The sequence below is a fragment of the Piliocolobus tephrosceles genome, chromosome 21, assembly GCF_002776525.5.
Source record: "Piliocolobus tephrosceles isolate RC106 chromosome 21, ASM277652v3, whole genome shotgun sequence".
Classification (NCBI taxonomy): domain Eukaryota; kingdom Metazoa; phylum Chordata; class Mammalia; order Primates; family Cercopithecidae; genus Piliocolobus; species Piliocolobus tephrosceles.
In genome coordinates this window covers 5,720,497-5,744,188 of record NC_045454.1, presented here as the reverse complement: position 1 = coordinate 5,744,188, position 23,692 = coordinate 5,720,497, and the positions used below count along the sequence as shown (strand labels likewise).

The 23,692-nt window shown below is 47.5% G+C and overlaps 1 protein-coding gene across 2 annotated transcripts; it reads right to left on the bottom strand.

Annotated features, from left to right (window-relative positions):
* Positions 1-2,974: 2,974 nt before the first annotated feature.
* Positions 2,975-21,886, bottom strand: LOC111530341 (zinc finger protein 845-like). 2 transcript variants are annotated; one of them, XM_026448827.2, is made up of 5 exons: positions 21,754-21,886; positions 12,148-12,229; positions 6,081-6,207; positions 3,737-4,910; positions 2,975-3,652 (listed from the first exon to the last, which is right to left on the bottom strand). In XM_026448827.2, the coding sequence occupies exons 2-5, from the start codon at positions 12,160-12,162 to the stop codon at positions 3,250-3,252; spliced, it is 1,719 nt and encodes a 572-aa protein (XP_026304612.1). In that variant the 5' UTR covers positions 12,163-12,229; positions 21,754-21,886; the 3' UTR covers positions 2,975-3,249. The 2 variants fall into 2 exon arrangements, with proteins under 2 accessions (XP_026304612.1, XP_023053273.2); XM_023197505.3 differs by having other exon boundaries at positions 2,988-4,910.
* Between the last annotated feature and the right edge of the window lie 1,806 nt (positions 21,887-23,692).

Sequence of the window (23,692 nt, the reverse complement as noted above, 5' to 3'; positions counted from 1 at the left end):
CTGGAGTCTAGGAAGTTGAAGCTGTAGTGAGCTGTGAGGCTGTCACCGCTCTCCCGCCTGGGCAACAGAGTGAGACCCCATCTCCAATAAAAAAGAAGAAAAAGGAAACATATGGGTCCTGGGTCTGGGGGCAGGGAATCTAAGGCCAATTAACCCGAACTTTCCTAAACTAGATAAAAAGGAAAAAACCCCATTTCCCCACCTAGAGTAACAAAGGATCAAAGGCGGCTCTCCCCACCGTCCTCCCCCTTCCACTACATCTCAGATGGAAAGGAAAAGAGCCCGGGAGTGGCCACAGCCAAGCACCGGCCGTACCTCCATCTGCGTAGGGCACCCATCTGCTCTGGCCTCGGGCCCATTCACCTCAGCATTTCATTGGCCAAAGGCCAAATCTTTCATCCAGATAAGGAATAGCCCATAGGGACCTCAAAAGAAATACTTTAACCCCGCAAAACTGTAAACGGGGCCCTGGAGATGCTCGCTCAGACCCACTCCCCGCTGTGGAGTGCTTTCCTGATGGAATAAATTCCTGCATTCGCAGCTTCGTTCTTTTGTTACTTTGTGGGGGTTTTGTTTGTTTGTTTGTTTGTTTTTTCCAATTCTGTGTTCAAAAGCCAAGAACCTAGAAACCTCACACTCAAGGCCTGCCTTCCGGTAGCCACAGGGAGAGGATGGAGAAGAGGATGGAGAAGAGGATGGAGAAGAGGGCTGCCTCCAGGAAGAGCACGTTTTCCAGGGATTGGAACTGGGGAGAAGCTAGGCCCGGCACGAGGAGGGAGGTGGGGGGCGACGGCGCCTTCGGACGGTGTGGGGTCTGCAAGATCCCAGGATCAGGCAGAGGACGCGGCCTCCCCGGGACCGGGGCTGCTGCACTGCGCTCCAGAGGCTGACATAACAGCGAGGCCACGAGGCGCCCAGGGCGAGAATCCAGCTCGCCGGTGAGGACTTGAAACAGCCCGAGGTGGGAGGACGGATCGGGAAGTGTTTTGTGAAGGAAAGTTTCGCAACATGAGGTGGCTGCACAATCCCACTGCAGAAAGACCGGGGACGGGATCGGCGTCAGGGCGACTTTAAACTCAGAAGGAAGCCACTCACCGACTCTCAGCCGGACGTTTCAATTTGCTCTGGGTTGAGAAAGAGGGGCTGAAATTTCCAGGTCTGTGGGGACCCCATGTCCCCCGTATAGCAGCACCAGAGAACTGGGAAGCGCACAGACCGTGGCGCAACCTTCAGTACACGCTACCTGCTTCCGGGTCTGTGCCAATCAGAAAAGGACAGAAGCCAGGCCTGGGCGGGACACTCAGGAGGTGGGCGGGGCCTCGGCGAGGCTGGGAACGGACGCGAAGACGTGGACTGGGCTTGAGCGAGGCCGGGGCGGGGCGCGAAGGACAGGTGACCTGGCGCGAGGGACAAGAGTCCTGGACTGTGAGGGGTCTGTGGGGGCGGGAAGGAGGGGGAGCTTCCCTCCCTCTCGCTCTCGGCGCCTCTCTTTTCCCGGTTTTGCAGGTGAAACCCGCCAGTGAGGCTGGAGCAGCTCAGCAGTCAGGGAACTAGTACCTCCCTGAGAAGTCGAAGTGGGGCGGTCATTGGACACAGGAAAGTTCCTTGCTAATGAAATTAATTTTAGCAATTTAATTCCAAAGCCTGGAAGCTGTCTAGGGCAGGAATGCAAACTAGAATGCGAAATGCAAAGCCCTGCCTGAGCGAAACCTACAACTTCATGCTGATGGTCCACAGAATAGAAATCCTCTCCCTTTCAATTCTCCGTTCACAGGGGTAGGAGACTCCACCCTGTGCTCAGCTCCTGAGACTTCCCTAGGGCCACCGCCTGGGGTGCCGAGCGGAGGGCTCAGGCCAGGGAGGAGTGAGAGGTCACCACCTGCTGCTTAAATGCAGTAGGGATGCAGGCGGGGTGGCGGGAGTCTGGGGTCCCAGCTCCTCAGGAAGCAGGCGCGGGAGGATCGCGGAGCCCGGAGGTCCAGGCCAACCTGGGTGACAAAGTAAGACCCTCTACCCCAAAGCTCCCTCCTCCATGTCAATAAGAAAAAAAGTAATTAAAAAAAAAAAAAAAAAAAAAAGGCACTGACATTTAAACAGTGCATATAAATTGCCCAGGTGTTCCTTACATTTGTTATTTCATGCTGCACTTAAAATGAGTTATTCTTATCATGGAAAAGAGTCAAACTCTGTAAAATATCTTTAGAGATTTAATCTGAGCTAAATATGAATGACCATGGCCCGTGACACAACCCTCAGGAGGTCCTGAGAACATGTGTCCAAGGTAATGGGGAACAGCTTGTTCTTAGATTGTTTAGGGAGGCATTAGACATCAATCAAATACATTCAAGAAATACATTGATGACTGGGCGCGGTGGCTCATGCCTTTAATTCCAGCACTTTGGGAAGCCGAGGCGGGCAGATCACGAGGTCAGAAAATCGAGACCATCCTGGCTAACACGGTGAAACCCCGTCTCTACTAAAAATACAAAAGATTAGCCAGGCATGGTGGTGGGCGCCTGTAGTTCCAGCTACCTGGGAGGCTGAGGCTGGAGAATGGCGTGAACCTGGGAGGCAGAGCTTGCAGTGAGCCGAGATCGCCCACTGCAATTATCTCAAAAATGAATTTCCTGCTGTTCTGCAAGGAGAGACCTCAGACTAAAGACCTTGCCACACCTATGACATTTGTAAGATTTCTGTCCCGTATAGATTCTCTGATGTCTGATGTGGTGTGAATGTAAAGACTTTGCCACGCTGGGCGCAGTAGCTCATGCCTGTAATCCCAGCACTTTGGGAGGCCAAAGTGGGCAGATCACAACGTCAAGAGTTGAGAGCAGCCAGGTCAACATGGTGAAACCCTGTCTCTACTAAAAACATAAAAATTAGCCAGGCTTAGTGGAGCATGCTTGTAGTCCCAGCTACTCAGGAGGCTAGGAAGGAGAATCGTATGAACCTGGGAGGCGGAGGTTGCAGTAAGCCGAGATTGTGCCACTGCACCCCAGCCTGGGCAAAAGAGTAAGACTTCGTCTCAAAAAAAAAAAAAAAAGACTTTGCCACAATTATCACAGTTGTGAAGTTTCTCTCCTGTATGAATTCTCTTGTTTTGCATAAGATGAAGCTTGACTGAAGATCTTGCCACAATCATGACATTTGTAAGGTTTCTCTCCAGTATGAGTTCGCCAATGAACTGCAAGCTATGAATGATGTCTGAAAAATCTGCCACATTTACTACACTTGTAAGATCTCTCTTCATTATGAATTCTCTAATGATTTGCAAATGATGGTAGCATTACTGAGGACTTTGTAAGAATCATTACATTTGTGAAGTTTGCCTATGCCATGGATTGCTTGATGATGAGTAAGTGATGACTGCCCACTAAAGGCTTTGCCATACTCATTGTGCTTATAAGGTTTTTCTCCAGTATGAAGTCTATGATGACATACAAAGGATGACATATGACTGAAGGTCTTGCCACACTCATTACACTTGTAAGGTTTCTCTCCAGTATGAAGTCTCTGATGTTGTGCAAGGTTTGATTGTTGATTAAAAACCTTGCCACATTCATTACACTTGTAAGGTTTCTCTCCAGTATGAATTGCCTTATGAATTACAAGGGATGAATTTCGAGCAAAGGTCTTGCCACACTCATGACACTTGTAAGGTTTCTCTCCAGTATGGAGTCTACGATGGCACGTAAGGGTTGTCTTCTGACTGAAGGTCTTGCCGCACTCATTACACTTGTAAGGTTTCTCTCCAGTATGAAGTCGATAATGACATGCAAGATGTGCTTTTTGATTAAAAACCTTACCACACTCATTACATGTGTACGGTTTCTCTCCAGTGTGAACTCTCTGATGTTGTGCAAGGTATGAATCACGCCGGAAAACCTTGCCACATTCATTGCATGTGTAAGGTTTCTCTTCAGTATGAACTCTGTTATGGCGTGAAAGGCATGAATTATGCCTAAAAGCTTTGTCACAAACCTTACATTTGTATGGTTTCTCTCCTGTGTGAATTCGCCTATGTGTTTCAAGTTGTGATCTGCAACTGTAAACTTTGTCACATTCTTCACATTTGTAAGGTTTCTCTCCAGTATGACGTCTACAATGGCCTACAAGGGATGATGTCTGACTGAAGGTCTTACCACACTCATTACATTTGTAAGGTTTCTCTCCAGTATGAAGTCTATGATGGCGTGTAAGAGATGACTTGTGACCGAAGGTCTTGCAACACTCATTACACTTGTAAGGTTTTTCTCCAGTATGGACTCTATGGTGCCATGCAAGGTATTGCTTTTGATGAAAGACTTTGCCACATACATCACATTTATGTTGTTTCTCTCCTGAATGGGTTATGTGATGTCTCCTTAAATGTGAGCTATAATTAAAGGCTTTGCCACACTCATTACATCGGAAAGGTTTTTCTCTCATGTGTACTTCCTGTACTTGTGTGAATAATGAAGAACGGAGAAAATTCTTCCCATACCTATTAGAAATATGGGTTTTGAGCCTACTGGAAATTCTTTGGGATGTTGAAACCAAGGAAGCATTGTTGATAGACTTCTCTACTTGATTATCAATTTTCCCTTCAGTCTGAAATACGTGCAGTTCAGGTAGATGTGAATGAAAGCTTAATCCAAGCTGATCTTTAATAGGCTTGTTTCCAGCATGTCTTTGATTATGTCGGTCTGTACTACCAGTCAACTTTTTGATTTTTGTCATGGGTGCTTCATGGACCTTTCTTTTAATTTCTTGCCACTGAAAGTCAAAGTCATGAATATCTTTCTTGATTTCTGGGAAGCAAAAATCTCCAATGTGATGACTTTCATGTCTTTCCAACATCCCTGTGTGGATCACTTCTGTAGTGCCTTGCCCTGTTGATGAGAACTCCATCATGGTTTTAAAAGAGCTATCTAAAAAATATAAAAACCAATAGGTTTCCAATTAAGTACATATGATAAATAATAGTTAATATTGAAATGTGTTAATATTACACAAAAGGCAATACTTATTTTAAACATTCCAAATATGATCTTCAAAGTTTAAGAACACCCTCTCTCTACTAAAAATACAAAAATTAGCCAGGTATGATGGTGGGTGCCTGTAATCCCAGCTACTCAGGAGGCTGAAGCAGGAGAATTTCTTAAACCTGGGAGGCAGAGGTTGTAGTGAGCAGAGATCACCTCATTGCACTCCAGCCTGGGCGACAAGAGCAAAATTCCATGTCAAACAAAAACAGTTCAGTCAAGAGCCTCATATACATGAGGCAGTGAGGCTGAACGATGTCCTCCCTAGGAGGAACTTCTACAGCAGTGACTGCTGCTTAGAGAAGATGATCATTAGTTTATATGATGATCACTGTCATGGTACCAGTGACAGATGCTTCTGTGGTGCTCCTTAAAAACCAGAATGAAAGGCCAAGCGTGATGGCTCAGGTTTGTAATCCCAACACTTGGCTGGAGGCTGAGGTGGGCAGATTGCTTGAGACCAGGAATTTGAGACCAGCCTGGTCAACATGGTGATACCACATCTCTAATAAAAATACAAAAATCAGCAAGGTATCATGGCTTGCATCTGTAATTCCAGTTAGGTTGGGAGATGGAGGTATGAGAATTGCTTGAATGCAGGAGGTGGAGGTTGTAATGAGCTGAGATCACAACAGTGCACTACAGCCTGAGCAACAGAGGGAGACTCTGTCTCAAAAAACAAAACAAAACAAAACAAAACCAGGGCCACAGCTGGAAACACTTGTCAGTCAGTGTCAGTGTCATGCTTTCAATCTCGTATCCTGGGCCATGCTGACAATTCTGCTCGCGGCTTCCAGGGACATCTCTGCCTAGAGCAGGATGATATTCAATTGTATTAGTCAGAGTGTTAATAAGTATTCTGTTTTTATGTAAAACCACTCCATAGGGGAGTCTCTAAGAAGCTACCCATGACAGATAGGAGGGTCATCACTGCAGAAAACAATGACATGTACATCAAAAGCATGTATCACAAAATCACAAAAGAGAATACAAAATCAGGAAGAGCCAAGATAGACAAGGACAGACTCCTCACGTGTGGAGACACATTTTCCTCACCCACAGACTCCAGGTTCCTGTAGTTCTCCAACATTACAGCCCTGTATAACGCCCTCTGCGCAGGGTTCAGGCATTTCCACTCCTCCAAAGAGAATTCTATAGCCACATCCCTGAAAGTCACGCATCCCTAAAATGAAACACACATTTCCACAAAACATTAGGGAGGACGGAGTTATCACCTTCACACAAAATGAGAAAAGAGAAAATAAGCATTGATTTGATCCAAGACTGTGTTCTCACAAATCCACACTAAGGTATTTTTGAACAGTTTTTTCTGTAGTGTGTTTTATTGTACTTTCCCATTATAGATTTTAAAATCTAACTCACTGTGGAAGTCTCAGTTTTATGGAAAATATAAAAAACATATGTCCGGGATCCTGGCTAACTCAGTGAAACCCCGTCTCTACTAAAAATACAAAAAATTAGCCAGGTGTGGTGGCGGGCACCTGTAGTCCCAGCTACTTGGGAGGCTGAGGCAGGAGAATGGCGTGAACCTGGGAGGCGGAGCTTGCAGTGAGCCAAGATCGCACCACTGCACTCCAGTCTGGGAGACAGAGCGAGACCTCATCTCAAAATATATAAATATATATGTGTGTGTGTGTGTGTGTGTGTGTGTGTCTGGGGCGCGGTGGCTCACACCTGAAATCCCAGCAGTTTGGGAGGCCGAGGTGGGTGGATCAACTGAGCTCAGGAGTTCGAACTACCCAGGGCAACATGGTGAAACCAAGTCTCTACTAAAAATACAAAAAATACAAAAAAATTAACTGGGTGTGGTTGTGCACACCTCTAGTCCCACCTATTTGGGAGGCTGAGGCAGGACAATCGCTTGAGCTCCAGAGGTGAAGGTTGCAGTGAGCTGAGATTGTGCCACTGCACTTCAGCTTAGACTGCAGAGTGAGACTCCATCTCAAACAAACAAACAAAATATATATATATCTGGCCAGGCGTGAGGGCTCACACCTGTAACCCTGTCACTCTGGGACACCAAGGCAGGTGGGTCACTTCAGCTCAGGAGTTTGAGACCAACCTGGGCAACATGAAGAAACCCCATAGCTACTAAAAATAGAAACATTAGTTGGGCTTGGTGGGGGAAGGCGCCTGTAATCTCAGCTATTTGGGAAGCTGGGACAGGGGAATTGCTTGAACTCTGGAGGCAGAGGTTGCAATAAGCTGAGATCACAGCACTGCACTCCAGCCAGGGCAACAGAGCGAGTCTTTCTCAAAATAAAAATATATGTATATATATACTTCAAATAATGTGTTTTCTACAAAAACCATGGGCTTGGCTGGACATGGTGGTTCACACCTACAATCCCAACACTTCCGGAGGCTGAGGCGTGTGGATCACGAGGTCAAGAGATTAAGACCATCTAAGCCAACATGCTGAAACCCCGACTCTATTAAAAATACAAAAATTAGCTTGGTGTGGTGGCGTGCACCTGTAATCCCAGCTACTCAGGAGGCTGAGGCAGGAGAATCACTTGAACCCGGGAGGTTGAGGTTGCAGTGAGCTGAGATAGCGCCACTTCACACCAGCCTATCGACAGAGTGAGACTCTGTCTCAAAAAAATCATGGACTTCTCCATTAATGCTCTCCAGGACACATTTAAAATCACATCCACACACACTTAAATTAACTTCAGTCCGGACATTATAAGGAAAAACCTGGAGAGGACACATCCATAGCTACTCACCAGGCTGACGTGCGAGGATTGCTTGAGCCTGGAGAGCAGAGGTTGAAGTGAACCGAGATTACACCACTGCACTCCGGCCTGCAGGACACAGTCAGACCCTGTCACCCCCACCCCCCAAAAAGTTGGAAGCTCATTGAATTAAGAGACAGCTTCAAGAAATCATGAAAGCAATGCATGAAGAAAATGAGAAGGTCAACCAACATACAGAAAAGATGAAGAACTACACAGAAACTCTCGGGCTAAAAATACAGTAACTAAATGGAAAAACTCAATACATGGGATCAAAATCAGAATTCATAATGTAAATTAAAAATTAGTGAAGAGAGGCCGGGCGCGGTGGCTCAAGCCTGTAATCCCAGCACTTTGGGAGGCCGAGACGGGCGGATCACAAGGTCAGGAGATCGAGACCATCCTGGCTAACACGGTGAAACCCCGTCTCTACTGAAAATACAAAAACTAGCCGGGCGAGGTGGCGGGCGCCTGTAGTCCCAGCTACTCCGGAGGCTGAGGCAGGAGAATGGTGTGAACCCGGGAGGCAGAGCTTGCAGTGAGCTGAGATCCAGCCACTGCACTCCAGTCCGGGCGACAGAGCGAGACTCCGCCTCAAAAAAAAAAAAAAAAAAAAAATTAGTGAAGAGGGGATGGGTGAAGTGGCTCACACCAGGACTTTGGGAGGCTGAGGTGGGTAGATCACATGAGGTCAGGAGTTCGGAGACCAGCCTGGCCAATATGATAAAACTTTGTCTCTACTAAAAATGCAAAGATTAGCAGGGTGTAGTGGTGGGCTTCCCACTGCACTCCAGCCTGGATGACAGAGTGAGACTGTCTCAAAAGAAAATAATAAAATAATTTTTTTAAAAAGGCCAGGCGTGGCCCAGGTGCGGTGGCTCATGCCTGTAATCCTAGCACTTTGGGACACCGAGGCAGGCAGATCACCCAAGGTCAGGAATTCAAGACCAGCCTGACCAACATGGAGAAACCCCATCTCTCCTACAAATACAAAATTAGCTGGGTGTGGTGGTACATGCCTGTAATCCCAGTTACTTGGGAGGCTAAGGCAGGAGAATCGCTTGAACCTGGGAGGTGGAGGTTGCAGTGAGCCGAGATTGTATCATTGCACTCCAGCCTGGGCAACAAGAGCAAAGCAAAACTCTGTCTCAAAAAAAAAAAAGAAAGAAGAAAGAAAGGCCAGGCTTGGTGGCTCATGCCTGTAATCCCAACACTTTGGGAGGCCGAGGTGGACGGATCACCTGAGGTCAGTAGCTCAAGACCAGTTTGACCAACATAGAGAAACCCTGTCTCTACTGAAAATACAAAATTAGCTGGGCATGGTGGTACATGCCTGTAATCCCAGCTATTCGAAAGGCTAAGGCAGGAGAATTGCTTTAACCATGAAAGTGGAGGTTGCAATGAGCTGAGTTCGTGCCCTTGTACTCCACCCTCAGCAACCTGAGTGAAACTCCATCTCAAAAAAAAAAAAAAGAGTAGTGAATAGGAAAAGAAACAACAACAACAAAGAATAAAGAAAAATGAAGGGAGTCTAAACAGACTAACAGGACACCAGCAAGGACACCATCCTACACATTATGAAAGTCCCAGGCCAGGTTGTGGCTCACGCCTGTAATTCCAGCACTTTGGGAGGCCCAGGTGTGGGAATCACCTGAGGTCAGGAGTTCAAGACCAGCCTGGCCAACATGGTGAAATTTCATCTCTACTGAAAATACAACAATCAGCCAGGTGTGGTGGTGCGCACCTGTCATCTCAGCTACTTGGGAGGCTGAGGTGAGAGAATCGCTTGAATCCAGAAGCAGAGGCTGGAGTGAGGTGAGGTCACACCACTGCACTCCAGCCTGGGCGACAGTGTTGGGATTTACTCAAGATAGGGGCAGAAATATTAAAGGGAAATATTAGGGAAAGTTATAGGGAATAGTCACAAATCTTTTGGAAGGCCGAAAGGTTACATAGCTTGTAATAATTGAACAGGCTGAAGACAGCCGGTTCTTACCTTACAGCATTAGGTCATAGGGTAAATACTAGGGACAAGAGAAGCTTCCCCAGTTGTATCTGTTTACCCTGCCTCCAGTAACTAACCTGTGAGCCACATGGCCCTCTAGGGGGAGGTTGACCAGGGAAATTGTCCCTTAATGGTATGTACTTTAGACCACAGTACCTGGGCTTTAATCATTCATAAAACTACTCTCTTAACCATGTGAATTATCCTCAAGTGTGTTTACTCAAACTTCTGTTGTTAATTCAATGCTACATAAATGCCTGGAGTGTGGGCTGCTCAGGGCTGCTGCAGTGACAAACCTCTCTTGGTGTGCAGGCAATTGGGCACCCAGCAGGACTGGCAAAGCAGAGTGTCTGTGTGTCGGTGTACGTTTCACTCATCCATCCGGGCCAGAGTCTGTGGGCAGACCCCTGCAGCTAATGCCCTGTTGTGAGGAGCGATACCTCAGTTGGTGCCCCATGTGAGGAACGTCAGCGATCTGTGGAAACAGACCCCCAGCAGTTCAAGCCCCTCCTGAGGCAACCTGCGAAGGAAGGGTGAGGACCGCCCTCGACAGGAAAGCTGTGATGGAAGCGTGAGGAACGCGACCCCTGAAAACGAAGGCAAAGAAGGACCACGCGGTCAAGTCAGTGAGTCATCAGTAAGTCACTGGTGCCCACTCTAGGTTACCACGTTCTGGGGAAGGTCGGAAACAGCATATAAAAGCGTTAAGACAGTTGCTTAAGGCTAGTGGTCGGGAAACACAGCAGAACTAGCAAAACAGAATTATCTGTGTGTCAGTGTATGTTTTATTCATACGTGGTTTAGGTCAGGGTCAGCACGCAGAGCCCCGCAGCTAATGCTGTCTTGTGAGGAGCAATACCTCAACAGAGCAAGACTCCGTCTCAAAAAAAAAAAAAAAAAAAAAGAGTACCAGAAGTCACAGAAGTGAGCGAGAGGAAGAAAGGAATAGAAAAGCTTGTTGGAAGGCATAATGGCCAAAAATTTCTAATTTCAGAAGGCAAAAGAAACAAATGCAATACCTTAAGAATATCCAACTAGGATAAATCTAAGAGACCTACAACAGACAACATCAAAATAAAACTGTCAAAATTCAGAGGTGAAGAATCCTAACAACAGCCAAAAGAAGAGCTAACTGTCACTGTCACCCAAGAGGGAGCCCCTGTAATATTATCAAGATATTTCTCGGCTGGGCGGGCGGTGGCTCACGCCTGTAATCCCACAACTTTGGGAGGCTGAGGCGGGCAGATCATGAGGTCAGGAGTTCGAGACCAGTCTGGTCAACAAAGTGAAACCCATCTCGACTAAAAATACAAACAAGTAGCCAGGCGTGGTGGTGTGCGACTGTAATCCCAGCTACTCAGGAGGCTGAGGCAGGAGAATTGCGGTGGTAAGACCATGATGGTAAGAATCATAGTGATAAGACCACAGTAGTAAGCTTTGCTTAATGAGTGGGAAATTTCCCATGTTCTTAGTCAGAAAGGGCACCTCTGCAGCTGGGGGTAGGGATGGAATCTTCCCACATCTAAAAGAGGAAATGACAACTCCAAGAAGAAGCAATCGGCTTTTCTTTTCTTTTCTTTTTTTCTTTTTGAGACGAAGTCTTGCTCTGTCGCCCAGGCTGGAGTGCTGTGGTGCAATCTCGGCTCACTGCAAGCTCTGGTTCCCGGGTTCACACCATTCTCCTGCCTCAGCCTCCCAAGAAGATGGGACGACAGGCGCCCACCACCACGCCCGGCTAATTTTTTGTATTTTTAGTAGAGATGGGGTTTCACCATGTTAGCTAGGGTGGTCTCGATCTCCCGACCTCGTGATCCACCCGCCTCGGCCTCCCAAAGTGCTGGGATTACAGGCTTGAGCCACCGCGCCCAGCCTGCAATCAGCTTTTCAATACCCCAACTTGTAGGAAACCTCCAGATATCTGCAGTGAAGTCACTTTGCCCACAGGCAACCAGTGTGGTATTCTTGGTAACAGTGAAAAACTGCCAAGGAGATTATGTGAAGTCGGGAGTTTGAGGCCAGCCTGGACAGCGTGGTGAAATCTTATCTCTATTAAAAATACAAAATTAGCCCAATGTGGTGGTGGATGCCTGTAATCCCAGCTACTTGGGAGGCTGAGGCCTGAGAATCTGTTGAACCTCGGAGGTGGAGGTTACAGTGAGCCCAGAGTGCTCCAGTGAACTCCAGCCTGGGCAATAAAGGGAGACGGAATTTAAGATGAGAGGGACTGAGAAAAGCCTTGGGTGAGTGCGAGCAAACGTGTGAGGCAGGACGCTTCAGACTCACAGAAGACTGGCTACTACAATACCTGGCATTTCAGAAAGGAAAGAGACAGCAGAATCCACCGAGGAATCTCACTCACCTGAGGAAGAGCCATCCCTGGATCCTTTTCTTTGCTTTTCTTGGTGGCTTCCTCATGTAACACGAGTCTTTGGAAATCAATCCTGTGTGAGAAAAAAATATGATATTTAATTTTTTTTTTGAGATGGAGTCCAGATCTGTCACCATGATGGGGTTCAGTGACATGATCTCATCTCACTGCAATCTCCGCCTCCCCAGTTCAAGGGATTCTCCTGCCTCAGTGTCCCGACTAGCTGGGATTCCAGCCATGTGCCACCACACATAGCTAATTTTTGTGTTGGCCAGGAGAGTCTTGATCTCCTGACCTCGAGATCCGCCCACCCCGGCCTCCCGAAGAGCTAGGATTACAGGGGTGAACCACCGCACCCCTCCTCACCTCCCTGTGGATCACAGGCTGATCTCAGCTCTCAACATGGAGGAAAGTGCCCTGACGTTCAATACTAGACACCGATGAGAATCACCAGCGCCATTGTAAGCATTAGTGAGCATGGGTCCCATCCTATGATAATAGCAATCCTTGACAGAACAGCATAAAAGATGTATTTGCAGAATGCCTGAGAACCTCCATGTGAAGTCAGGGTTGAGCTCCCCTCAGAGGGCGCCAGCCCAGCACAGCCCCACCTTCTGGCTCTGCTCTCTGCTTGGGGACCTGTTCCCACCAGGATCCAGTGAACAGTGAAGGAGCAAAAAGAATCACACAGAACAGGCAACATGGACCACAGGTGGGGGTGAAGGTGGAGCTGCCATGTCAAATGGGAGGCTGTGGGACATCACAAAGGTTTCCACGGAGAAAGTGATGTCAGAACAAAGACTTAGGGAAGAAATGCTGCTTGTCACTTGCAGCTGCGGGGCCAGAGAGTCCTAGGCAGAGGGACAGCCCAGAAGGCCCTGAGACAGGAGCAACCTCAACCCCAGAAAAAGGAAAGAAACCTGTGTGGCTGGAGCAGAGGGAGCCAGGAGGACACAGGCAGGAGAAGAGGTTAGGGAGGTCCTGGGAGCACAGATCCATAGGGATGAGGTCTTGAAATATTTTTCTCCCACACTTCAAAAGAATTTTGGAAATGATGTATTTTCTCATTCGTTTCATGTATATGGGCAACTTTCTCTTTACGTTATAAATTACAACATTTACAAATAACGGAATTCATTTCCCATATTTAAAATACATGCTGTCAAGTTTGGCTAAGTCCCTGGAAGTACACTGTCACCCTCATCTGAGACGTATAGGACTGCAAGGGAATGTGTTTGGGGGTTTAGGAAATCACCTATAGAAATGTGAATGTGGAGACACCTGTTTGATGTCTCAGCAGAGAGCTCAGAAGACAACGGGACACAGGATTGTAGAGCTCAGGGGAGAGGCCTGCAGGGGACATGGAGTTGTGTAGGTGGGTTAAAGTTGTGAAATGACATGGTATGGAAGGGCAGTGGGTGTGGACAGAGACAAGGAGAGGTTCAAGATGATTTGAGTCTAATTCCCTGGTTTTTCCATTCTGGTACTTGTGTTTTTTACATTTTTCGAGAACAGTAATTTATTTAAAATTCATATTACACCTGAGCATTACCCTCTCCTATAGAAAAAGCCACAAACTATTTGATCAATCGTTTCAGGGGCCAGTGTCACTCTGACTGAGCTTTTCTGGTCTTATTCATCACCTGTATATTACAGGTGCGGTCACTGAGGTTCAGAGTAGGAGACATTTCACCAAGTTATCCTGAGAGGCTCTGAGTTGAGTCGGAAGGAGGTGTGGCTCATTCCCATGTGATGGCCTGGAAGCGTTAACAGACTGGCATTGGTTTTTTTCTCTAGAAATTTGCAGGATGGGCTGGGTGTGGTGACTCACCCCTGTAATCCCAGCACGTTGGGAGGCTGACGTGGGTAAATCATATGAGCCCAGGAGTTTGAGACCAACCTGGACAACACAGTGAAACCCCGTCTCTAAGAAAAGTACAAAAAATAGCCAGGTATGATGGTGTGCATCTGTGGTCCCAGCTATTTGGGAGGCTGACTGGGGTGAATCGTTGGCCTCCCAAGTAACTGGGATTACAGGGGTGAGCCACCACGTCCAGTCCAACATTTACATTATAGCATCTTGACTTGACCCTTGGCTCCTCAGCTGCCTTGTGACAGTGTGTGTGTGTGGGTATGTGTGTGTGTGTGTGTGTGTGTGTGTGTTGTGTGTGTGTGTGTGTGTGCTCACGTGTTGTGACAGGCAAGGAAAAGCCAGTAGAGAGTCATCGCCACTGTCCTGGCAGGAGGAGGTGGCCCTCGGGCTGCACTGCACTGTGCTATTTGCACTCTCATCCTTGGAAGAATCTTTCCTGAAGTCACGGAGCCTCCAGCTCCTCCGGAACAGAACTAGTTGTGTAGGGGTGTGTCCTTCATGCCCCTCAGGTCCCTGACCACCTCCCCACCCTTCCTGAAGGGAATCTAGCACCCCTGACTCTGAGTGCATCACCTGCTCGTGGCAAAGCCCCTGCTCGTGATGGCCAAACTGGGCCCTGGTGATGTGCAGAGCACGGAAGACCCGGGAGCTGGAGTGAGGCAGTGACACAGATGACAAAAATGGGAATGGCTTGGGACTGGCTGAGGACACAGGGTCTGGTCTGTAGGGCTTTTCTGACCTCAGTGAGGCCTTCTCCTCTTACTTTGACTGAAATAAATAGCCACAGGAAGTTCAGATCAATTAGAGTTGAAATTTTCAGATGAAATGTGGGACCATCCCCACACTTGCCCCAGCCCCTCAGTCTTCCCTGAGGATGTCTCAGCATCTAAACCACAACCCCAGAGTAGATGCTGCAGTTATCCTGTGGCCAAGATGGGAAATGTGTATCCGTCAAGTAAGGGAGACCCAACACACAAAGTAATCCACGCAGAAGGGTGTTTCTGGGTGGGCACAGTGACTCCCGTCTGTAATCCCAGCACACTGGGAGACCGAGGCTGGTGGATCACCTGAGGTCACGAGTTTGAGATTATCCAGGCAAATATGGTGAAACCCCATCTCTACTAAAAATACAAAAATTGCACTGGGTGCAGGGGCTCATGCCTGTAATCCTAGCACTCTGGGAGGCTGAGGCTGGTGGATCACTTGAGGTCAGGAGTTCGAGACCAGCCTGGCCAACATCGTGAAACCACATCTCTACTAAAAACATAAAAGGTAGCCTGGCTTGGTGGGCATCTGACATCCTAGCTACTCGGGAGTCTTAGGCAGGAGAATTGCTTGAACTCGGGTGGTGGAGGTTGTAGCGAGCCAAGATCGCACCACTATACTCCAGCCTGGGTGACGGAGTAAGACTCAAAAATAATATATAATAAAATACAAATACAAAAATTAACCGGGTGTGGTGGCACACACCTGTGATCCCAGTTACTTGGGAGGCTGAGGCACAAGGATCGCTTGAAGCTAGGAGATAGAGGTTGCAGTGAGCCAAGATCACAAGACTGCACTCACAGTTTGGACAATAAAGTGAGAGTCTGTCTAAAAAAATAATAAAAAAGCACTTCTGCCGGGCGCGGTGGCTCAAGCCTGTAATCCCAGCACTTTGGGAGGCCGAGACGGGTGGATCACGAGGTCAGGAGATCGAGACCATCCTGGCTAACACGGTGAAACCCCGTCTCTACTAAAAATACAAAAACTAGCCGGGCGAGGTGGCGGGCGCCCGTAGTCCCAGCCACTCGGGAGGCTGAGGCAGGAGAATGGCGTAAACCCGGGAGGCGGAGCTTGCAGTGAGCTGAGACCCGGCCACTGCACTCCAGTCCGGGCGACAGAGCGAGACTCCGCCTCAAAAAAAAAAAAAAAAAAAAAAGCACTTCTGATATGATTCATGCAGAGATAATAAAACCTGAGTAACATGATAGAGACTGACAGGCAGAGGGAACTTCAGATGGGGGTGGGAGGGCATGGCAGACAGCTCTGAGCCTAGACCTGAAGGAGGAAAAAGGGACAGTGCTGTGATCATTTAGGGACATAGGGTAAGAGCAGGGACAATGACCTGAGACAGAAAAGGTTTTGGTGTTTGAGAAAAAAAAACAACTGTGACTGGGGCAGAGGGAGTCAGGAGAGGAGGGCAAGCTCCCAGGAGGAGGCTGGACACTGGCAGGGGCCCTGGACACAGGGCTGTGGAGCCACAGTGAGGAGCTGGGCTTTTGTCCTGGGGAACCCGGGAAGCCGGTGGAGGGTTCCCTGCCAGGGACTGACACGACTGCTTTAGATTTCGCTGTGATATCCTCATACAGAGAAAGGCCCCGAAGATGGTCTCTGTGTCTGAGTCTACACTTCTGTTTCTTACACTGCTTTTCTTCATTTTTAGGGTACTGCATCCCATTGAAAATTCTAGTTACAACTGGGCACTCCCCTCTCCCAGATGAAAAGCCACGCCCACACACTCCATTTTGCCAATCATTTCAGGGGTCAGCGTCGCCCGGGTTGACCTTTTCTGGTCTAGCCCCTCATTGCCAAGTTGCAGGGAGGCTCACTGGGCTCAGAGCAGGGACATATTCACCAAGTTACCCTGAGAAGGTCTGAGATGAGTGAGAAGATGTGCCTGAATTCTTTTTTTTTTTTTTTTTTTTTTTTGAGACAGAGTCTCGCTCTGTCGCCCAGGCTGGAGTGCAGTGGCCAGATCTCAGCTCACTGCAAGCTCCGCCTCCCGGGTTCCCGCCATTCTCCTGCCTCAGCTTCCCGAGTAGCTGGGACTATAGACGCCTGCCACCTCGCCCGGCTAGTTTTTTGTATTTTTAGTAGAGTCGGGGTTTCACCGCGTTAGCCAGGATGGTCTCGATCTCCTGACCTTGTGATCCGCCCGTCTCAGCCTCCCAAAGTGCTGGGATTACAGGCTTGAGCCACCGCGCCCGGCTGTGCCTGAATTCTTACATGGGGCCTGGAAGGGCTAACGGGAAGGGTCGGTCTCTATCACCCCTATCCTTGAAAATTAGGGAAGCATCTTTCACATACCTGGGCTAAAGAAACTTCTTTTACAAGGTTCTGATGTCATTAATTCCTGACATTTAATTCTTCCTTAAAAAAAATCACAGTAACATCCATAAAATGCAGAAGTGTGAACACACAGCTATTGACCTTGAAAACAGTGAAAGAAGGTCAGCTGTAGAACTAAGACATAAGCAAATTGTTTTAATCAAGAATATGTGGGTGATTAGGCACAGTGGCTCACGCCTGTAATCCCAGCACTTTGGGAGGTCAAGGTGGGTGGATCGCCTGAGGTCAGGATTTTGACACCAGCCTGGTAAACATGGTGAAACCTCATTTCTGCTAAAAATACAAAAAATGAGTCAGGCATGCTGGCAGGCAACTGTAATCCCAGCTACTCGGGAGGCTGAAGCAGGAGAATGGCTTGAACCCTGGAGGCAAAAGTTGCAGCAAGCTGAGAAGGCAGCATTGCACTTCCAGCCTGGGGAACAAGAGTGAAACTGTCAAAAAAAAAAAAAAAAAAAAAAAAAATACAGGAGTGCTTCTGGAACAGCATTCCATGCCAATCTGACCCATCTTTCAACGTTTGTCCAAATGCACTAGATGGCCTTGAGGGAAACATGCACTTAATAGCTTACAACTCAAGATTTTAACAATGACATAAGGAAAGAAAACTGAAAAATAGACTAACTGGTTAAACTACATTTTCATGTTAAGGTAAGAGGCCACTGACGTCTTTACCGGGTACACACTGAAACAATCAAAACTTCTGATTGAGGTACCAAAGGTTTCCAATAAATAATAAAATCTAGAAAGCATGCAGACCTCGATCTGAACCAGATGCAACTAATTTCAAACTGAAACTATTTTTTTTAATTGTTTAAAAAAAAAAATCTAACAAACTCTGAGGTCAATGGGAACATAACTGAAATATACACATGTACAGAAAGGAATGATGTGAGTTGGTTATAGGATGCCACAAAGGCATCTTTCAGAAGTGATTATGTATTAAAAAGATATTCTTAAAACTAAGATTTTTCTCACATTCCAAATGCAAAAATATATATATATATATATTTTTTTTTAAATGAGGAACTAGAAAGAAAAAAAAAGAAATCTATTACAAAATGAGAACAAAAGCACTTTTGATGTCCCTTTTGTTTTTTATTTTTTATTTTTTGTCTGTTTTTCTGAGATGGAGACTCACTCTGCCACCCAGGCTGCAGTGCAGTGGCATGATTTCAGCTCACTACAATCTCTACCTCCCAGGTTCAAGTGATTCTGTACCTCATCCTCCTGAGCAGCTGAAACTATAGGTGCATGCCACCATGCCGGGCTAAGTTTTGTATTTTTCATAGACACGGGATTTCACCATGTTGGTCAGGCTGCTCTTGAACTCCTGACCTTAGGTGATTCCCTCACCTCGGTCTCCCAAAGTGCTGGGATTACAGGCATGAGATACCACACCTGGCTTTGATGTCCATTTTAGAATGTACTATGGGTTGGGTGCAGTGGCTCACACCTGCAATCCCAGCACTTTGGGAGGCAGACGTGATCAGATCACCTGAGGTCAGGAGTTTGAGACCAGCCTGTCTAACATAGAGAAACCCTGTCTCTACTAAAAATACAAAATTGGCCCGGGGTGATGGCGTATGCCTGTAATCCCAGCTACTCAGGAGGCTAAGGCAGGAGTATTGCTTGAACCCAGGAAGCAGAGGTTGCAGTAAGCAACATTGCCTTCCAGCCTGAGCAACAGGAGTAAAACTCCGTCTCAAAAAAAAAAAACTATGTAGGCCAGGCACGGTGTCTCAACCCTGTAATCCCAGTACTTTGGGAGGCCAAAGCAGGAGGATCCTTTGAGCCCAGGATTTTGAGACCAGCCTGGGAAACATAGTGAAATTCCATTTTTTGTTTATTTGTTTGTTTTTTAAATACAAAACTAGCCAGGCTTGGTGGCTAATGCCTGTGGTCCCAACTACTCAGGAGGCTGAGGTAGGAGGATCGCTTGACCCCAGGAGGCCAAGGCTGCAGTTAGAGGAGATCATGCCACTGCACTCCAGCCTGGGTGATAGAGCCAGACCCTGTCTCAAAATATTAATTAATTAAAAGTGTTTTGTAATAACAAGAAGTGAGTTTTGTCCCACTTCACTGTCCCACATCCTACCCCACCCTGGGAAAAGGGAAGAGAGTGACTCACAACTCAGTAAGTCGCTGCCCTCTGGCTGAATAGGGATTCCAAGTGGAAGATACCTCTGATGCCAAGATTTACAGAATGTACATGTCTTATAGATAGAAATTTTAAAATTCTCAGTCTCATCTTTATAATTTAAACAAGTTTTAAGTTATTAGATTATATACACAGAAGTCAACATGTCACAACTAATCATATACAATAAACTCACCTACTCATCTGATCCCAAAGTCCCCGTGCCCCTTCTTTTCTTTTGAGACAGGGTCTCACTCTGTTGATCAGGCTGCAGCGCAGTGGCATGATCTTGGCTCACTGCAGCCTGAACCTCCTGAGCTCGTGATCCTCCTCCCTCGGTCTCCAGAGTAGCTGGGATTACAGGTGCGCACCATCATGCCCAATTAAGTTTTTTTTTTTTTTGGCAGAGATAAGGGTCTCACTATGTTGTCCAGGCTGGTCTAGAACTCCTGGACTCAACTAATCCCCCTGCCTCAGTCTTCTAAAATTCTGGGATTACAGGCGTGAGCCACTGCGCCCAGCCCCTCTGTCTTCATTACGGTGCTTCCCTCCCTAATTCTGTACATATCTCTCATTCTCCCCTTCTCTCTCTAGCTCTTGTTTTATTTTTCCCCAGGATTGTGCTCTTCATTTTGTACCCCTCTCCTCTCCTGCTGTTTATTCCCTTCTTCCCTCTATTTCTTCTCTTCCACCTCTTCTGCTCCATCCTCGCAACTTATTTAACATCTTGCTGCCCTTTTCCCCAATCTTTTGATCATCTTGTATCTCCATATGAGATAGAAATTTAAAAATAGTAAGTACTGCATTTATTCACTCCAAGAAAAGTAAAAGCAAAGGCCCATAATATGGCAAGGCAAGCATTAAAAATAAAAAGACAAGAACAAGTTTTCCTCTGCCTATCAAGCTCAGGTCAAGGACGGTTACAGGATAACACTGTCCAAATAACCAAGTCTAAACGAATGGGCTCCAGACACCCCCACATTCCAGAGCAAGGTTGAAGAAAAAAAAAAAGAGTGAAAGATTCTGTTACTCTTTTCAGGCTTCTTAAGCATTATGATGTTTTACAAGTGTATTTAGCTAGTTCTTGTTTTTCTTTTGATGCAGCTACAAGGTCACCGGCTATGCAAGGTCACAAGATATGTTATACTATCAATTACATGACCTGTCACTGTATAATTAATTGCTTTTGTAAGGCCGCTTATAAAAACCCCGCTCTTTGTTCAATACTCAGCTTTTTGGATATGAATCCACTGAGCCGGTGTGTACCTAAAATAAACAATTCTGTTTCTCTCATATTGGTCTCTCCATTCTTCACTTTACAGCACACATACATTTCCACCTCTTCTCCCATCTCTGCGCCTCCTCCGCTCTCCCTGTTACATTCCCTCTTCCCTGTTATACCCTCATCCCCACTCTCTAGAACTCCAGATCCCCAGGTGTCCTCCCTGCTGTGGTTCTCCCTCTGTTCTCCTTGCCACCAGCACCACTCAGCTCTGTCTGCCCCGGCTCCAAATCCCTCCTCCTCCCCCTCACTCTGATGAGCCTCCCTCTTTGCTGCTCCTCTCTACCTTGCTGTCGTCCATCATCTCTCTGTACATCTAACTTTTCTCTACATTTCTCCAGTTGCTTTTCTCCTCCTACTTTCTTATCTTTTTTATTTTCACTTTTGCTGTCTCTTCACAAATCCCTCACCATCCTCTACTTTGCCGTCTGTTATGGGTCTTTCTCATTCTGCTTTTCTCTGTCTCAGGTTTTCTACTGCTCTCTCAGTCCCTCTCTCTGTCTCCTAATTCCTTTGGCCCACACAATCACAGGCGGGTTTGGAGTAAGATTCCTGCATCCTGGAGAAGCTCATTTTCCAGGGCCTGGAGGCAAGAACACCCCATGTCACAGGACAGGCCCCGGGCAGCTCCCCAACGCGGGCTCAGGAGAAGCGGGGACTGCGGAGGAGAGACCTGGGGAACAGCAGGGCCCGACCCCAGGAGGGAGGTTGGGGGCGACGGTGCCTGACAAGGGTGGGATCTGCAGGATCTCAGGACAAGGCAGAGGACGCCGCCTCCCCAGGACCGGGGCCGCGGCGCTGCGCTTCAGGGGCCGACAAGGGCAAGGTTGGGAGGTGTCCAAGGCGGGAATCCACGTCGCGGGTGAGGACTTTAAAAAACGCGGGGCGGGAGGAGTCTGAAAATGGTTTTGAGCAAAACAAACAAACAAACAAACACAAAACAAATAAAAAAAAAACTACCCGATAGAAAGTGTATACATTGCCCTACAGCAGAAAGACTGTGGATGGGACCAGCCTCAGAGCGACTTTAGACCCAAAAAGAAGAGACTTCCGGACTCGCACGGGGATGTCTCAATTTGCTCTGGGTGAAGACGGGCGAGAATTTCCAGATCTGTGGGGACCCTAAGTCCCAGGGACAGAAGCGCTGAGGACCTGGGAAGCGCAGACTTAATAATACAAAACAGCCAAACTCACCGCCGCGGTGTGACGGTCACTCCAGGCGATCCGCTTCCAGGTTTTCGAGAATCTGCGCGCGCAGGACAGAAACCAGGCCTGGGCGGGACCCGCGTGGTGGTGGGCGGGCCCTGGGCGAGGTAGGGGCGGGGCGCGAAGCAGAGAGACTTTGCAGTTGAGAACCGGTAGAGGGCAGGGCCGTGACCGGACCTGTGTGTCTCACATCCTGGCTCCCAGCGCCTCTGTTTTTGGGGTTTTGGAGGCGAGAGCGGCCAGGAGGTCTGAGGCATGATTCAAAAGCCCTGGAATTGTCTGGAACGGGGATGCAAACTAGAATGTGAAATGCAAAGCCCTGCCTGGGCGGAACGTACGATTTCATGCTGACGGCCCACACAACAGAATAGAAATCCTCTTCTTTTCTATTCTCCATTCATACGGGAGGGAGGGTCGGCCCTGTGCTCAGCTTCAGAGTCTTGCCTAGAACCACCGTCTGGGGTGCAGGACGGAGTGCTCAGGCCAGGGAGGCGTGAGGTCACCACCTGCTGGATAAACACAGCATGGGTGCGGGCGCGAAGGCAGGAGCCTGAGGTCCCAGCTACTCAGGAAGTAGCGGCAGGAGGATCGCTGAGCCCTGGGGTCCGGGCCAGCCCGGGCGAAAAAGTATCACCACCTCCCGCAGGGCCCCCTTCCTTGTCTCCCTCTCTCTCCCTGTCTCTCTCTCGCGCTTTTTAAACGTTTTTAAATAAAATTTTTGATGGTGTGACATAGGGATCCAACATTATTCTATTTCGTGTGGATATCGTTAGTTGTCCCAGCACATTTGTGGAAGAAATCTATTACTTTTCTTTCTCACGTTTTTCTTTTCTTTTTCTTTGAGAGGGAGTCTCCCTCTGTGGCCCGGGCTGGAGTGAAGTGGCGTGATCTCTGCTCACTGCAACCTCTGCCTCCCACGTTGAAGCGATTCTCCCGCCTCAGCCGCCAGAATATCACCGTATTACTGGTATTAGAGGCGCGCGCGACCGTGCCCATCTAATTTTTGTATTTTTGATAGAGGAGGACTTTCACCATGTTAGTCAGGCTGGTCTCAAACTCCGAACTCAAGTAATCCACCTGCTTTGGCCTCCCAAAGTGCTGGGATTACAGGCATGGGCTACTTTGCCTGGCCTAAGGAATACTCTACTATCTAAACGTTGAGAAAATACAATTGAAAACAACAACAACAAAAATCTTCCCCCAAATGAGTAATTATCTCCACCACAACAGAGAAAGACATAAAAACCATTTTATTAATAAAGAAACCTTACACTCAAATGTGATGGGGAAATAGAGGCAAACAGCTATAAGGTTGAAAAGAGAGAAACTTCACTGTTCTGTACAACCCATTAAGTACATGTTTTCAAGATAAACAGTAATCAGTCTTCAGATAAGAGGACTTGACAACACCCTTGGGTCACATGTACCTCTTCCTGGCTTTAATTGGTAATGGAGGTAACCATCCGTGTCAGCTAAATAGCTTCATCCTGAGGGGGAAAACCCTAATCCATGACTTTTTGGCAAGTGTGAGTTTTACAACATGGCGACAGGTGCCCTCTCTGGTGAGGCTCCTACAATCCGACAGAAACTGATGTCAGCAGTAAATAATAAAATTTAAAATATATGATTAAGTATAGAGTTAATGTGAACACAACGCTTGAAGAAAGCCAGATGGCAACATCAACTCCAAATAAATGGGATCAGCGTTCCCAAGTAGAGACGTTATGGTTTCACACACAGGGAAAGGTAGAGAAGCTTTAGCAGAATCACCACATTTTCCATTCAAGACCAGTGCACAGGCTGTAGCAACTTGATTGGTGACGGATTGATACACTTCAAAGAAGGTTACTTTATCACTCCGTAGGAAGGGACAAGGATCCCAGGAGGTCTTACTGCTGAGGATGCTTAGTCTTCCTAATTATTTTTT